The sequence below is a fragment of the Pteropus alecto genome, unplaced genomic scaffold, assembly GCF_000325575.1.
Source record: "Pteropus alecto unplaced genomic scaffold, ASM32557v1 scaffold7, whole genome shotgun sequence".
In the NCBI taxonomy this organism is placed as follows: domain Eukaryota; kingdom Metazoa; phylum Chordata; class Mammalia; order Chiroptera; family Pteropodidae; genus Pteropus; species Pteropus alecto.
Window position 1 is genome coordinate 38,217,528 of NW_006494614.1, and position 14,129 is coordinate 38,231,656.

At 33.6% G+C, this 14,129-nt stretch overlaps 1 protein-coding gene across 5 annotated transcripts in view; it reads left to right on the top strand.

Annotated features, from left to right (window-relative positions):
* Positions 1 to 14,129, top strand: part of LOC102885315 (24-hydroxycholesterol 7-alpha-hydroxylase) — a 64,964-nt gene that overhangs the window by 29,532 nt on the left and 21,303 nt on the right. For all 5 annotated transcript variants that reach the window (XM_025042620.1, XM_006926478.3, XM_025042621.1 and 2 more), the window contains one exon: positions 6,821 to 6,954. In XM_025042620.1, coding sequence (XP_024898388.1) covers positions 6,821 to 6,954 — 134 coding nt within the window. The remainder of the gene's footprint in view (positions 1 to 6,820; positions 6,955 to 14,129) is intronic.

The window sequence follows — 14,129 nt, forward strand, 5'->3', positions numbered from 1 at the left end:
AGGACTCCAAATAGTTTTGCCACTGCATCTGGGTATCAGAGTTGCCAAGGAAAACACAATGCAGTGAAACTCTGGATGGAACAATGTTGTACTCACATGCCACAATGAAAGTAAGCCTGTTCCCTCCCATTAGAGGACAGCTATAACAGTGGAATTGGTCAGGTACCATATGCTGCACACACTTGAAACAGAGACAAAAGAGTACTCAACTGTGCCTGAAACAAAGAAAGATATTCCCATACAAGGTGATAAGCTCAGCCCCATAGTTGTAGGTGCTTTATCTCCTGGCAAGGAAGTGTTCCAGGCTGAAGGCTCATTTTCATGTGATTGAGTTGGGGTTGAAAGACTGTGCACGGGAGACTGCCTTTCCCAACAATAGGAATGTGTGTCCTTGATAATAAATTTTTTTTTTCTAAATCATTCCAGTGCCAAAAAGCCAAATTCATCCCCTGGAAAGTCAGAAGAACCAGAGCTGGCAGCTCAGAAATATGTGAGGTATTTGGAAGAAGCTAGTGTTTAGAGGGGAAGGGTTGAAGGAGATGTGGCTTGCTAGCCTGCAGCTATGATCCTTAAACTCCCAAAACCTATATTCAGAGTCTGTGGGAAATCCCCAGGCTTATTCTTTGCTTTCCCCAGTCTGTCTCCACCACAAATACCTTAAGCTTCTTTTTAAGCCTTCCTTACTGTTGACATCTGCCCTTTCTATTCATCTAACAGGTATTTCTCTTGCCTAAAGAAATTCAGTTGGGGTACGATCGTGTGGAAGAACTATAACATTTTATGAAAACATGTATTTTTAAAAAAGCAACATAAAAAAGCGTATCATTTTCTATATGAGAAGGTTTAATATCACAAAAATGCCAATGCTTTTAAAATTAATATACATTTAATTATAATAGGAATTCCAATTTTGTGGGGAGGGGAAATTAAATTACTTAAATATTTTTTGAAGAGTAGATTTGATTAGACATCGAAATTATTAGAACTATAAACTTGTAAGGCCAGGTTTGCCCTACCAGATCATAAAGCTGATTATAACGCTGCTTTTAACAAAAGAGAACACAGTTGGCACAGGAAACACAGTTGATCATTATGATCCTTATCTGTTCACCTTTTGCCAACAAAAAGCAAAATCAGTCTTTTATTTCAAAACTAAAAAAAAATAAAAGGAAAAAAGTAACTTTTCCATTCTGTTTCACATTCTTGAGGCAAAAATTCCTAAACTGTCAACATTAGCAATGAATTAATATTCCAGAAACCTACATTCATTGGAGAGATTCTACCTATAAAAAATTCATAGGAAACAGCAGTGAACTAAAAAGCATTTAACTTCATAGGCTATCATATACTTACAATCTTTCATCTACTCTCACCTCTCTCTTGAATTTTCTATAAATTTAACTTAATATCTTTCTCACAGAATTGTGTCTCATAGAACCTGTACAATAATGTACATGTACAGTAAGAAAGGAAGTTAATGTTTTGTAAGAAAAAACCCCAAAGGGTACATCTGTTTTCTCTATTAAAGAAATATTGGGGAGATAGCACAAAATATTGTTTTTGAAATTTGAGTTTTTGAAGGGTCTCAGCATAACAAGTTTACAATTTGCTTGATATGGTAGGGGCCAGCCTTGTGTTTTCAAGAAGGGTGGAAATATTTTTCGCCTATGTGTTCTCAAATCTGGAGCTTGCCTGTGTGGACCTCCTTCTATCAGCCCCTTCACATTCCAGAGGTTTTTATGAGATATCTGAATGAGGCAGCAGGACATAACTAACAGGGACCCATTCTACTCTTTCTTTAATTTCGCTCTTGCGCGCGCACACGCTCTCTCTCTCTCTCAAAAAATTGCATTTCCTCCCTAATTATTTTAGATGCCCAATAAACTCCCATTCTCTGTCTTCAGAGGCTGTAAATCCAGAGTCACTTTCTGCTATATGCAGAAGGGCATTTCACAAGAGGGAAAAGGAAAAAGGCAAGAATGTAGGGAGGAGAGAAAGAGGGGAGGGAGAAGGACTAGAGATTGGAGGACCCTCTTTCATGGTAGGCTACCTTTTTACAAAGTTCAACTTTTCCTACACAAGCAAAGCCCTGTTTATTCCTCAGGCCTCAAGGCCTCACTCCATCACTCTCTCCTTTCTTAAGAGCAAAACGACCTCTCCCTTTCTTGACATACTTTTAAATCTTTTTAATCTGTGACCTACTGATATCAGTAGAGAAGGTCCAGGCCTAAAATATAATTTGCCACATTAGGAAAAACCTGCGTTTTATTGTTTAGAGTAATTAAGTACCTCAAATCTGTCTCTTGCTTAATTAACCTATCTCTGCAACCTTATTTACTCATTTCTTTAGGCATTTCTTCTCTTCCTCTCTCTGCTACTGTGTTTCAGAATTCTGGTTTACTGTTCTAGGCATTTCTCTCACTATCTCTTAGTGCTCAGGAAGAGAGAGAAATACATGTTTGAAGGAGGGAAAAATCATTGGGGCCTTTCATCAAAATTTAAAATTGATGTTCCTTTGTGATAATCAAAGATCATTTTCACCGTATTTCTTTTCAAATTTAAAAGAATAATTGTAGAAAGGAGTTTATTGCTTTTCCCATTTGGGAGACAAATCAACAAACACATTTTCATCTCACTGAAAATTTTCAGAAATCTGTAACCAGTCACTACTTATAAATAACTGTTATAGGGTCATTTGAGATATAAAACCTATTGTAAATGGTATTATCTACTTCAGGGCATTCTATCCACTCAATTTCTCTTACTTGAGATGTGCTAACATTTTTCAGTGAATATAGATTTCTTTTGAGAAGAAAACAGCAATATTGAAAATATTCCTGGAATAAAGTTGAGGTATAATTTTTTTAAACTGAATTTTTGAACATTACTTAAAATATTGAAATTTTTTAAATTCTTGAAATAAAGGGAAGAATATAAGGTACTCCTTTATTCCCCTCTGTCATACTATAAATTTTTTATTTACTATTTCTCTTTAACTTTGTTCTCTAAAAACTCATTTTGTTTTTCAGGTATTTATCTTGAGGTCTGTGGTTGAGAATAGTTTTCTGCCCTTATTCTCTGTCAGCAATTGATGTCACTGTTTCATTATCTTTGATTAGAAGTCATAGAAATGCTGTATTTTTTTCAAAGCTATTACATAATTTCCTGAATAACAATCTAAACACTAACTTTTATTTGATTTTACTTTTAAAATAAATTATTATAAAATTTGGTAAGTAAATATTTTTTACCAAATTTTGGTGGGGATCATTATTTAATGTTGTTATATCAGTTTTTTATTTTCAAACTTTATGTCATGCATTTTTATCCCAGGTTTGTTCTTCATGTGTACTAAGACCCTTTGCACATATTTTAACTCTAAATATTTTAAAAAAACTGTTCTCCAAATATGAAAAGGCAACTTCTGTGAAGGAAAACTTACTTCACAGCATAGAACAGCAAAGAGAGCTGAGAATCCATGCTTTCAGAAATAAAGAAAGAAGTAATGGAATGTATAGGAATGCACTCTTTAAATTTCAGTAGAGTTTATTATTTGCATCTCTGCATCTTTCCATGTGCCCCTTGGTAGTATATACACCTGTCTTTCATCTGTGGGGAAGCGCAGGGCCTCCTCAGTTTTCAACCGCACTGTGCAACCTCACCTTCTGATTCAGTCTCCTCAGAATTATATCTCAAAAGGTCTGAATGACTCAACGAATAACCTACCATTCCCCTTCTTTTCTGTCAAAACATTAATTATTTTCCCAAAATTATTAGTTAAATCTTCATGTAATTTTACTCTAGGACTATAGGAACAGAATTTTTATGTTTCATATTTTATACATTGATTTATTTACTGTGCGTGTGTGTGTGTGTGTGTGTGTGTGTGTGTGTGTGTACTCGCACGTGCGCATAAGGATAAGGGGCTTAAATATTAAGGAACCAGAGGAGCTATCTCTCAAAGAAAGACTTACTTTGGTGATTCTATTTGATTTGTGTGTGTATATTTTTTAAGTCTAAGAAATCTTATTTTTATGATTAATTTTGGTTTTTAAGTTACTTTTCCTCCTGCCTGGGTAAGTCTCACTCATCCTTCCAGGCTTAACTGAAATTCCAGCCCTAGGAGAGAGGGATGAACACCGCTGACACTTAGATTATAGAACTTATATTATGGTTATTTATATCTAGATTTTTATTTTGTGTCCTTGCATCCAAACTCCTTTAAGGCAATAACTATCTTTCTCATTCCTTTCTCCTCTTAGCGGAGGCAATAGGAACAGTGAACAAGGGTAAGGCTTTTCAATGTAGACATAGGTTTGAAGACTGCTCTGACACTTTCAAGTTTGTCTGCTCCAAAACATTAACCTCTCTGAGGCTCTATAGCTGGCAGGTAGTTATGAGAAATAAATGGTGTGGTCCAAAGTATCTGTGACATTAGATGGTCAATAAATTAGTATTATTCTCATCCTGTCTCTTACAGCACCTCTGCTTGGGCTAGTACATAACTGATACGAAGCAAATTTCTATTGAGTAAATAAATGGCTGAAATAATAGAATTTTAATCTATTGTACATCCTGAACAAATATAATTTACAGTTACTGTGTTATGCATGTCATCATGCCTATGGAATCCCAAAACTATATATATTTTAGAAATATTTCTTGCTATTTCTGAACATAAGAATCATCTTTTATTTGGTTACAAATCTCCTGAGATTCGATTTTACTTTTATTGTGTTTATGCTATGAGTTAAACACAGTTTCTGAATTTTACCCCAAATCACCCATAGTTTCCTCCCTGGATGTCTTCCGTACTGATCTTGGTTGACGTTAAGCTCTAGCCCTTTTGATGATTACCTTGGCATTCTTCCAAGTGGAGCCTTCTAATTTTAGAGTCAAAATGCTGGAAGAACAAATCACAGATGTGCATTGAAATATGCACAGTATGAGTACAGAGTCATTTCTAAGAGTTATAATAAGAAAGGTCTTTAACCTAAAGATGTTTAAAAACTTAGCATATTTCATTTTCTTTTTCTTGTCTACTCCAAGAATGCTACCTTATTTTTCCCACATCACACTTGGATTTGAGAAACTAAAAATATTTTATCAAAACATTTATTTTCCAAGTATAGTCTACATCTCTCATACATTTATAGGTTATAACAGATTTTAAATATTATTTTCAACTCAAAACAAGCTTTTGTTTCTATATTATATAATACAAAATATTTTGTACTTTATAATTCATTAGTGTAGTAAGAACTCTTTTAAAAATCTATTTGTTTCTAAGAGGATGTCAGAAACTTCATTATTACTCGTGCCTAAACTTTTTCAGGGCCTTGCTCTTCCTCTTTTGTTTGCCTAAAAAATCCACTCACCCATCTCCCCATGTTGAAGTTGGACCATTCGTTAGTTCATATATATTTACTGTGGCTTACTATATGCAAGGAACTCATTATATTTGTAGTTTCAGAGAAGGATACTTACAGAATATTTTGCTTTACCTTTAGTTGGACGTGAACTCTTCCTGCTTTAAGTATCTCAGAATATTTTACCTCTCCCAGAATAGTTTCCTTGTGTGTGTTGTATACCACTTAACTATGTACTTGTTTCTTACCTCCTACTAGACTAAGTATATTGCAAGAACGCCTTAATTGTTGTAACCCTGGTAGAGCCTAACTCAGCTCCTGGCCTTGTGCTCAAGAATCTGTCAAGTTTAATGGGGTGTATAGACACCCCTATGGGCATTAGTAGAACCAGAGTTCAAACACCCTGATTCCCAGACTCCATTAACCAAAGACATTTTCTTCTGACTCCCCAGGAATTCCACACGTACTGACAGGATTTCCCAGGCAGCACACACCCAGCCTTCTCCTGAAAAATAGTTTTGCTTCAGAATAAGCCTCTTCCAGAGTCAAAGAGAGACATGGATGGAGTCCCTACATTCCATTCTCACCCACTCATTCCCAAGACAGTTGGGAAGCAAATAAGAAAGTCGACTTAATTAAACTGACAATGTTATTGACTTTCATTAAATAAATATGGTCAAAAACAAATAGAAAACTGAACTGTTTTAAAGTAATATTTAGAATGTAAACATTTTACTTGAAATACCATTAACTAAACTGTCTAATTCGACTGAAAGCCCTCACCATATTTGGGGTCATAAAAACCCTAATTTTTTTTCAGGTGCTTTTAGTCTCAGTATTAGCTGAGGTGTTCATGTTACATCAGGAACTTTTGATGCACCTGTATTCAGAGAAATCATCATTCCAGATCAAATACATGTGCCCCGTCACCCCTTTTCTTATAATTTTAGGGGACCTTCTGAAATGTATGATTATAAAAGAAAACAAGAGCAAAAACAAAAATGAATCAGCAGAGAAGAGATAGAAGAAGTAAGCCAGGTGGCTTCTCAGATCTTTCACTTTGTGCTTTTGATGTCAATCTTTTATTGCTGTTTCCTTAAGTGGAATGAGAATTTGGATGAGAAAGGATGAAATGAGTAAAAATTGTACACCTTTCTGACCAGGACTTAGTCATTTGATAGAGAGAGAACTGTGAGAACCAAGAATGGATACCAATCTATTATGTTACAGTAAACAACATTGGTTTAGTTTTTTATGCCATACTTTTCATCTTGGTAAAAGGAAAATGATTTTTTTTAAAAAGCAATAAGTTACTAAACTTGGTATGTGAAAACTAATAGTAATATCAACACTAGTTGTCAGAGGCAGTATCTAACCTGTATTGATGAGCTTATCTAAAATCACTTTCTGGCCTCTTTAAGTTCATTTTCTTTTTTTAATTCTCTTTACAGGTAAAGATAAGATTAAAGTGTCTGAGGATGACTTGAAGAAACTCCCTCTAATTAGATGCTGTATTTTGGAAACCACTCGTTTAAGAGCCCCTGGTGCCATTACTAGAAAAGTGCTGAAACCAGTTAAAATTTTGGTGAGCTTTGGTTTGGTTTTAAGTTTATTTTTTGCCCGTATATTATTAGGTAATTCCTTAAGTTCCATTAAGCACGAAATGACCCTGGAACAGGATACTGATAAGAGTTGTGTAGCAACATTTTGTTAGTGTAGATATTTGTCCCTTGGCGACTATTTTATTAGCTAATAAAATAGTCCTCTAATATTTATTTTGGCTATGTGATTCTGTATTGGAATTAATATAATCCTATTTCAATCAAGCAGGTGGACTGGATAGTTTCTTCTGAGCTGAACCAACCAAGTATTCCTGAGCACTACCAGGCTGAGAAATTCATGTGTGAAGAAAGTTCTTTAGCATAACTGGAAGATAGTTTCAGGCCATAGATTACAAATGTGGGAACAGAGAGCAGGAACGTCATGAATAATAATAACTGATATTAGCAATCAGTGACTAAATGAGGGGGAGAGGTCTTTTCTATGGGCAAAGTAGGAGAAAATTCTTAAGCATACCATGAAAAGTATGTGCATGTGGCAGAACTCCAGTTTAATATTCAAGGAATCAATCAGGCAGAACAAAATATTTTTTCAGAATGATTTGACTTAAAGCCTGCATTATTTAGATAGGTCACATTTAGTCAGCCCTCCACTCTTGTGGGCTTTTTTAGTACATAGCTTGAGAGTGCCTGGATTCAAACCAGAAAAATTTAGAACACAAAAGAGACAAAAAAAAAATCCAAGTTTTATAAAAGTTGCAACTTGCTGAATTCAGGGGAGACATTGTTAGTCTAACTGATTTTACATAAAATGTAGCATTTAATTTTAGTGGGATTTTAACCCATTTTTGTTTTTAAATAAATTCTTAATTACTTCAGAAGTATAAAAGAATATGCTTGGAGAGGAAATAGTCAAACAACTTGGTACAATTAAGTAGAACAATATATTTATTATTCTGAATATTATTATAGTTTTTATTAAACTTTTATTAAGCTTCATTTATATTCTGACTAGTAGATAATTGCCTGAATTACGAAACAGTAATTTATCTGCCAGTTGCTATCTTGATAATTATTTTAAGCATGCATATCCTACACGTGTTTTGTTAGATTTATATCTAAATATTTCAGTTAGTTTGAAGTTTTCGTGTTTTTTTTTTTTTAAGTTTTCATTCCCAATTGTACATCAATTGTTTGTAGAAATATAGTTGATTTTTGTGTTGACCTTGTAGCTGCAACTTTGCTAAACTCATTTATTGGTCCTAGGAGTGTTTTTGTAGATTCCTGGGAAGTTTCTATATAGACAGTATTGTAATTTCTTTCTTTCCTATCTGTATGCCTTTTATTTCTTCTTTTTGCCTTATTGCACTGGCTCTAACTTCCAGTATTATGGTGAATAATAGTTGTGACAGCAGATATCCTTGCCTTGTTTTTGATTTTAAGGGGAAAACATTTAGTCTTTCATCATTAAGTATGAAGTTAGTTGTAGGCTTTTTGTAGATGCTCTTTACCAAGTTGAGAAAATTTCCCTCTATTTCTAATTAACCGAGAATTTTATAATGAATGGGTGTTGGATTTTGTCTGTGCTTTTTCTACATCAATTGATAGAGTCATATGCTTTTTCTTTTTTAACTGTTGATGTGGTAGATTATATTTACTGATTTTTGAGTGTTGAACTAGCCTTTCATAACTGGAGTAAATCTCATGTGATTATGGTGTATAATTCTTTTTATACGTTGTTTGATTTGTTCCGCTAATAACGTAGTTTTCTTTACATTTTTTTCACGGCGGGGCACTGTTTCGTCTGCTTTCTATGCCATGGCAATCTCTTAAAAGGTGTTTTATGGTTGTCCTATCCCCTTCTCATAAACACTCATATTCCTTTCTTTTCTTCTTTCCTCTCTCCTCCACCCTCCCTCCTCTCATTTCTCTTCTTCCTTCCTCCCTTCCTACTACATTATTATGAAAACCAGTCAATAAAATCAGCAGTATAGTTTCCTCTTTCTCCTCCTAATTTTTTTCTTTTTCTCTCATTTTCTTTTTCTGGTCTCATTCTTCAAGTTATTTTTTACAACGAAATGTCTCTCCTTTAAATTTCCCATTTCATCTCTAACTATGCCCATGACCAAAATAGGGGGAAAAAAAACCCATAAGGATTCCCATATCTAAATTTTTGTAGATATTTTTTTCCTGTTGCTTTTGCATTTATTCTCTCTCTTATGAGTTTCAGCGTGGTTTTTGTGGCTTCAACACATTCCGTCTTGTGCTTCTTGAACCAGTTGTTCTGCCTGCCATGCCACATATATGTCTGCTCTGTACCCCCTCATCTCAGACCTAACACCTAGCTTCTGCTCTTTCAATTAGCTAAATATATGAGATCATTATGGCATAATTTAATAATAAGAAAGTTTTAATGTGTTACATAAATAGATTTTCTTCCCAGACACAAACCAAGAACTGTTACGCACACCCCACTTTCCAGCCAATATAATGCACTTCTTCCAAAATTGTGTTCCTTTTGGCTTCTGCAGCATATTCTTATGCTGCTCATTTATCTTTAACTACTTGATTATAGTTTTACCCCAACACTTCTTCCTTCAAATAAATACTACTTTGTCCTTACGGTTCTCTTGCCACACTGCAGTCACCCTTTATTTCTTTATCTTTTACTGTACTGCCACCTAAAGTCTATCTTATGTGTCCCACTTTTTTCCCCTTCTAACAGTAGGAGTTTTCTACTGGGCAGATGTTAGTTTCCTGCTTATCTCATTTTAGTTTTCAATAACTCAGTTGATTTTCTTCTTCCTTATATTTTTATTTTACCATAAGTTATTGGCACAAATGTTTTTCACTATAAAATTTCTATGCAACTCACTTGTTTGCTGGTCAGGCTTCAACATTGGTACTGATTCAGTCACTATATTCCACTACCTCGTACACCCCCTGTAGCCCTTCTCTATCTTTAAGCAAGTAGCTCTGAGAGAGCTTTTAACCTCATATCCTTGTCAGGATTTTGTTCCACCAGAGGGTGTTGTAACTTTTGTTAGGGCTATTAATGTCAAATAGTTTTCAAAATTAATTTTACTTATTTCACCAACATTACCAAAGGAAACATCTATGCTCAAACACACATGCATGCACACACACACACGTGCATGTACAACCCCCACAATCTCCTTAACCGTACTACAACTATCCAGTGTTATCCCATATGACGTTAATGCAGTGATCTATGTTTCGTCATAGTGTAAATCTGTCATTTAAAAAATGTTTATAACATTATTCTTCACTTTCATGCATCTAGCGTGTTTTCATGTTTATTTCAATACCCACAAAATAATCCATAGGATTGATAACGTAAATATTTAATTATTGCCTGACATTGTTTTCTTTTGTGGTTATTTTAATGTAATTATTTGCATTTTGTGCAGAGTACATTTCCTTTTTCAATAATTATCCTTGAATTATATTTCAGTAGTGGATTACTGGTCCAAGGCTATAAGCATATTTATGATTCACAACATATAATCCTCTAATGAAACTGAACTATTTTATAGGTCCAACATGTACGGATTCCCAGTAAAATTTTTTTAATTAAAAATAATAGATATCCAAAATGAATCAATAAATTATTTTAAAATATTAATAGTCTCTTATCTCCACTTCTTCACACTCACACTTTCTTCCTAGAGGACATGAGGCTCAGATCTATTCAGTCTCCTTCTAAGCCCTACTAGCTGGTGATGGCTGTCTTCATGGTGGAACAACCACAGACACTTGTGCTCAGGCCACCATTTTCCAAGAATGTTCCAGCACTTGCTTTCACTATTTTTCACAGTATTTTCTTAATATTTGTAAAAACTGCCACGTTTCCTATACTTATTATTTCTTTTATAAGCACGACTTTTCATCTTGAGAGGCCCAGATTAATCACTGTGAATTTCTCCCTGTGGAGATGAGACTTCAACTTAAAAAACAAAAAAAAATAACCAGCACGGTTTTCTTCTTATTACATAAATAATACATGGTAATTAGAAAAGAAAGGAGACAATATAAAGAAGCTGAAAGAAGAAACTAGAAATTGCTTATCATCTCACAATTCAGAGGTACCTACTGTGAACACTTTGGTATTATTATAATTTCAGATGTTTTTTCCTGTAGTGTGTGCATTTTTAAAAATTCAGTCAGGGTCATACTATTCTAATTTTCTCATAACCTGCTTTTAAAGTTTGAATTGCAGCATAATAATCTAGTACATGGACATAATATACATTTTTAAATCAGTTCTCTATTCTTGAATATGTATGTGGCTTTCATTTTTTCACTATTATAAACAGCATAAAGATGAATATCCTTATAGCTAAATGTTTGTGTTCATTGCTAATTATTTCCATAGTATAAATTCACACAGCTTGGTCCATTTAAGCTTCATATATTTCCTAAAACAGGTGGAATGTCTTTGCTGAACATGCTAACATGTTCCCAGGACTTTGGATTATAGAAAACATTTCATGTGGGATCACCTATGTTGAATAGTGACAGGGGCTCATATTTTCTCTCCTATTGGACAACTGGTCAAGCTTTCTTGCTATGAATGCTAGAAGTATTCTCCCACTATTCTTCCCCTATGTAGTCTGAACAGGGTATCATTGTTTATTTTTCCTCCTGTAACCACACCTTTTCTATATTTTTTGGCATAAATTAAAATGGACAAACACTCCCTGTTTTCTTTAATTTACTCCACTCCTTTCTTTTTATTATGCCACCTTTCAAAAACTCATAAACTTCTACCTGTACTCTTTTCAAGGTTTCATATTTTTAGTATAAATTAATCTATAAAAATACTCAGGAAAGAATAAATAAGCAAGTACTAAAAGTATGAATAGTTAAGGAATGTTAATTAGCTTCTCTAGGTATTAAACCATGTTATAAAACTACAGCAATTAAAACAGCATGATAGTGGTGTCAGACCAGATGTTCAGATCAATAGAATAGACTGGATAGATAACAAAGAAACAAAACCCCTTGTACATGAGAATTTAAAGTATAAATGAATTATCGTAAGTCAATGAAGAGGGAAGAAATTACTATATGGGTTGGCAAGACTGGCTAAAAGTGAGGTTTTTTTTTTTTTTAACATTGTGGTTTTTCAATCATTTTGGTCTCAGGATTTTTTTATACTTTTCAAAATTATTGAGGACCCCGAAGAGCTTTTGTCTATGTGAGTTGTATTTATCAATATTTGCTGTATTAGAAACTAAAGCTGAAATAAATTATTAAAATATTTATTTAGTAGTTCATTTTAAAAGAATAAGAAACCTATCACATGTTAAATTAATAGCATGGTTTTATAAAACATAACTATATTTTCCAAAACAAAACAAAAAAATAGAATAGCATCATTTTAAATTTTAGCAAATCTAATGCATTGCTAGTAGAAGATATCTGATTACAACACGTGTGCCTGCAATCAGTCTATTGAGATAAATTGTTTTCATTGATGGAAATGAAGAAAATCTAGCCTCATTTAGACATATAGCCAGAAAAAGAAAGGATATTTTGATAGACTTTTCAGATATTTGTGGCTATTCCTTGATACTACACGAAAATTCAGCGGTGGTACTTTTTTAAAAGTTTGTTGCCATCTGAAAATACATCAGTGAATTTTTTGTACTCAGCTCCATTAAAAACCATTGGTCTGTCCTACACTTTGAATGTGTCTTTTGCCCAGAAATGATGTTTGACCTGGCAGATCCTCTGAAAAGGTGTTGGAGACTCCCAGAATTCCCTAAACCACCTTTGACAGCCACTATTGTAGAGAGAAGAGGGCTCTCTAAGTTTAGGATTAATCAATAAAACCACAAAGCCAATAAACAGCTTTGAATGTATCATATCACAATTTAACATGTCTTATCTTTTTAAGTATAACTCAAAATTAAGTGTAAACCAAAAATTAAGAATAAATGTCAATGTGTACAACACAAGGGTAAATAATTTTAATGTTTAAAGGATTCACAGACTAATAAGTAATGTACTAATATTACATAGATTAATGAGGATAGATGATGAGCACAAAAAGTTTATAAAAGAAAATAACATGAAAAATGTACAACAAACACATAACCAACTAAAAATATCAGGTTAGCAGATAAGAGGGCAATGAAATTGACACTTTCAAATATTGTAGTTAGAAACATATTTTGCTACAAAATTTGAAGTAAAAATTGAGTAACGTGTATTAATAGCCTTAAAAATATTTATGTCCTATGTTTTCTGAACATCTATGTCAAAAGATTTTACATGAAAAATGCTTTGTGGAAGAAAATGCTTGTGATGACATTATTTATTAAAGAAAAAAGATAGATAATGATTAAATTAATCATGTTTAATCTATTCAATGAAAGACTCAATATCCATTGGAGAGAAAATTATTCGTGAGTATGCAATATAAAATTTAAAAATATTATGCTATAATATTAAGTGAACAAAATAAGATTAAAAAATTATTTGGTAGAATATAAACTATATTTCAAAACAACATTAACAACAACAAAAACTAAACTTACTAGGTAAAAGAACTGAAGAGAAGTCTAGCCGATTGGTGACTGTCTTTATCAGTTCTCTGTTTTCTAGTTTTTTTTATTTTTCTGAATTTTTCAAAAATTTTATAGAGATGTTTTCAATCACATAAAAGAATATACTCTTTCATTTTTAAAGTACTAGGAGAAATCCTTAGTGCTTTGGACCTTCTATAGATGCTTTGCCTTTATATGACTCCTCCTTTCTCTTCAAGATTCTACATTCCTTGCACCCACTTTGCTCTCAGCATCCTTCTTGAGTTACAACAGAGAGTCCTGCCTTACCTTTCCTCTTCAAGAATGCCCCTTCTCTGGACTAGCAGATGAAGTTAATTTAGACTCACAGAATCTCTGTGAAGTAGGCTTGCCAGGTTCAATTCTGTCTATCTGAGAGATGCAGTTGTTGCAACCCAGAGAGTTTGTGTTGTGTGACTTAACTTTTCTAACGATCCATGTTCTGGTCTTATGACTATTTTGTCCTTCTCTTAATCTTTCTCCTCATCTGTCATGTAGACAATGACAGGCACTGTTTCCACTGGACATGATGATGTCTGTTTGCTCAGAGGGTTCCTTTGATACAACTAGCCTTCAAATTCCTTTATGCTGTTTGTCAGCCTGGCATT